Source organism: Fusarium tjaetaba (assembly GCF_013396195.1).
Source record: "Fusarium tjaetaba strain NRRL 66243 chromosome Unknown NRRL66243_c0000790, whole genome shotgun sequence".
Taxonomy (NCBI): Eukaryota; Fungi; Ascomycota; class Sordariomycetes; order Hypocreales; family Nectriaceae; genus Fusarium; species Fusarium tjaetaba.
Window position 1 is genome coordinate 1 of NW_023501986.1, and position 1,762 is coordinate 1,762.

A 1,762-nucleotide genomic window follows, 5' to 3' on the forward strand; every position below is an offset into this window, starting at 1 on the left:
GCTTAACCTTATAGGCCGCCTTAATCTATAGTCTTATAATAAGGATGACGAGAAGATCAAGAAGCTTGTCTAGGTTCCCTTTATCCATTTCGGGGGATGAGGCATAGGCAAGATGAATTAAAGTTCATGCTTGGAGGGCTGCTTACATACCCTCTTATAGATGTGATCGTCGACCAGATGGACTAGAAGTACAACGCCAGGTCGACTAGCCTGGGCAACTTTTCTTTGTTCACAATACTAAACGATATGGAAGTGATATCTGTAAATTGCCATCTTCCACTAACTAGCTAAGGTACTAGGGAACGATACAGATATCTAAACCATGATTGGGATTAGACATTCTTTCCTGTAGGTCCAATCTCATAGTTGACTCGAGCTTTCCAGCGTCCCCAGAATTGCGAATCATTAGGGTATTCATTCGGCGCGGTTCCCTCTCGACCAGCACAGGTCTCCCAGCCGTAACCTGCGCTTCTCCATTTGCCCTCGATCTTGACGAAGTTCTCATTCCTAGTGAAATCCGCATCAGCCGCAACATCGTCCGTACCCATGCCAATATAATGGGTGTCTACTTCTATAATCTTGATCCTGTACTTCGCATTAGCGCCCCCATTGGATCCAGCGACTACTAGATCCAACCAGGTCCGATCATCAGTAGTGAGCTGCCAGTAGCCCTTTGTGTTCCTCGCCCACGATCTCATGGCTTCGACACCACCTGAAGTTGGAGAGTTCTTGTCGAGCTTTGGCTTCTTCCTATCGTGCGAGTAACAGAAGTCACTATACCGACCACCAGTTTTAAATCGTCCTCCAGCGTCGTTACGAGCTCTTTGTCTTTTTTCGATTTTGCTAACTTCGAGGTCTTCGAGGCCACTATGAACCCAGATGGTAACATGGTCTCCGTCATGGCGCTTGAGGACCGAGTGTTTATGCACTAAACGATTAATATTAGCAAAGGCTTATTAGGCTAAAGATTGTGGTTCACGCTTACTTTCAGTCAGGTTCACACCATGAGCCTCGGCGAGTTGGAGATCCCGTGCCTCTAGATTGGCTCCGCGCTTGAAAAGTTCAACCTCGCCAGTGAAGCCCGCAGAGGCATCTCGTGGCTTGAGGAATGGCGTAGCGGTTGCAGCAGCAGCCATGAGAAGCCAACGAAGAGAAGATTTGAAGAGCATGTTGATTCGAATTTATCCTAGAAGTTTGTAATAACCAGATAGTTTGATGGTAGAAACAAGGGAGGAGAACGAGCTTGACGTCAGGTTTAAATACATTTTCAACTACACCAAGTCAAGTCGGCCGAGGTGCAAAATCTTCCATGTCCTTAGAACCCTGAGCAAGCCATTCTAATCATTGTCGTCCAATAAAACTGTCTATAGCTTATTGTCTACCCAAGATGCTCAAAACGATCGGATGTTATTGCGTAATTGATCCCATTTAGTTAGCTGCTCTTAGAAGCGGCTGTTTATTGAAGCCCTTATTCGCCGGGCTTACAGAGATATCTCTGCAATAAGATGTTTTTCTTACGCCAAGCCAATCCTAGACCGCTGCTGCTGACCAAAAGGCGGATTTGCGCCGCTGAAGGTTCGATATCTGGATCTGTATTTGCTAAAACGTAAAGTCCTATTCTTCAGCTGATAAAAAAGTGAATCCTTCGCTAGTTAAGACCCCACCCCTGCTGACACGGTAATAAATTGAACATGGATATCGGACTATTCAGCATTACATTGGCTGGGTCTATCTTGTCAGCGTGTACTTTCGCTTTCGTCTA

General features: G+C 45.9%; 1 protein-coding gene across 1 annotated transcript; it reads right to left on the minus strand.

Annotated features, from left to right (window-relative positions):
- Nucleotides 1-332: 332 nt before the first annotated feature.
- FTJAE_14303 (uncharacterized protein) lies at nucleotides 333-1,169 on the minus strand (the record flags this gene model as incomplete). The annotated part of the gene is made up of 2 exons (XM_037347513.1): nucleotides 333-928; nucleotides 986-1,169. The coding sequence occupies 2 exons, from the start codon at nucleotides 1,167-1,169 to the stop codon at nucleotides 333-335; spliced, it is 780 nt and encodes a 259-aa protein (XP_037198700.1).
- Nucleotides 1,170-1,762: the final 593 nt, after the last annotated feature.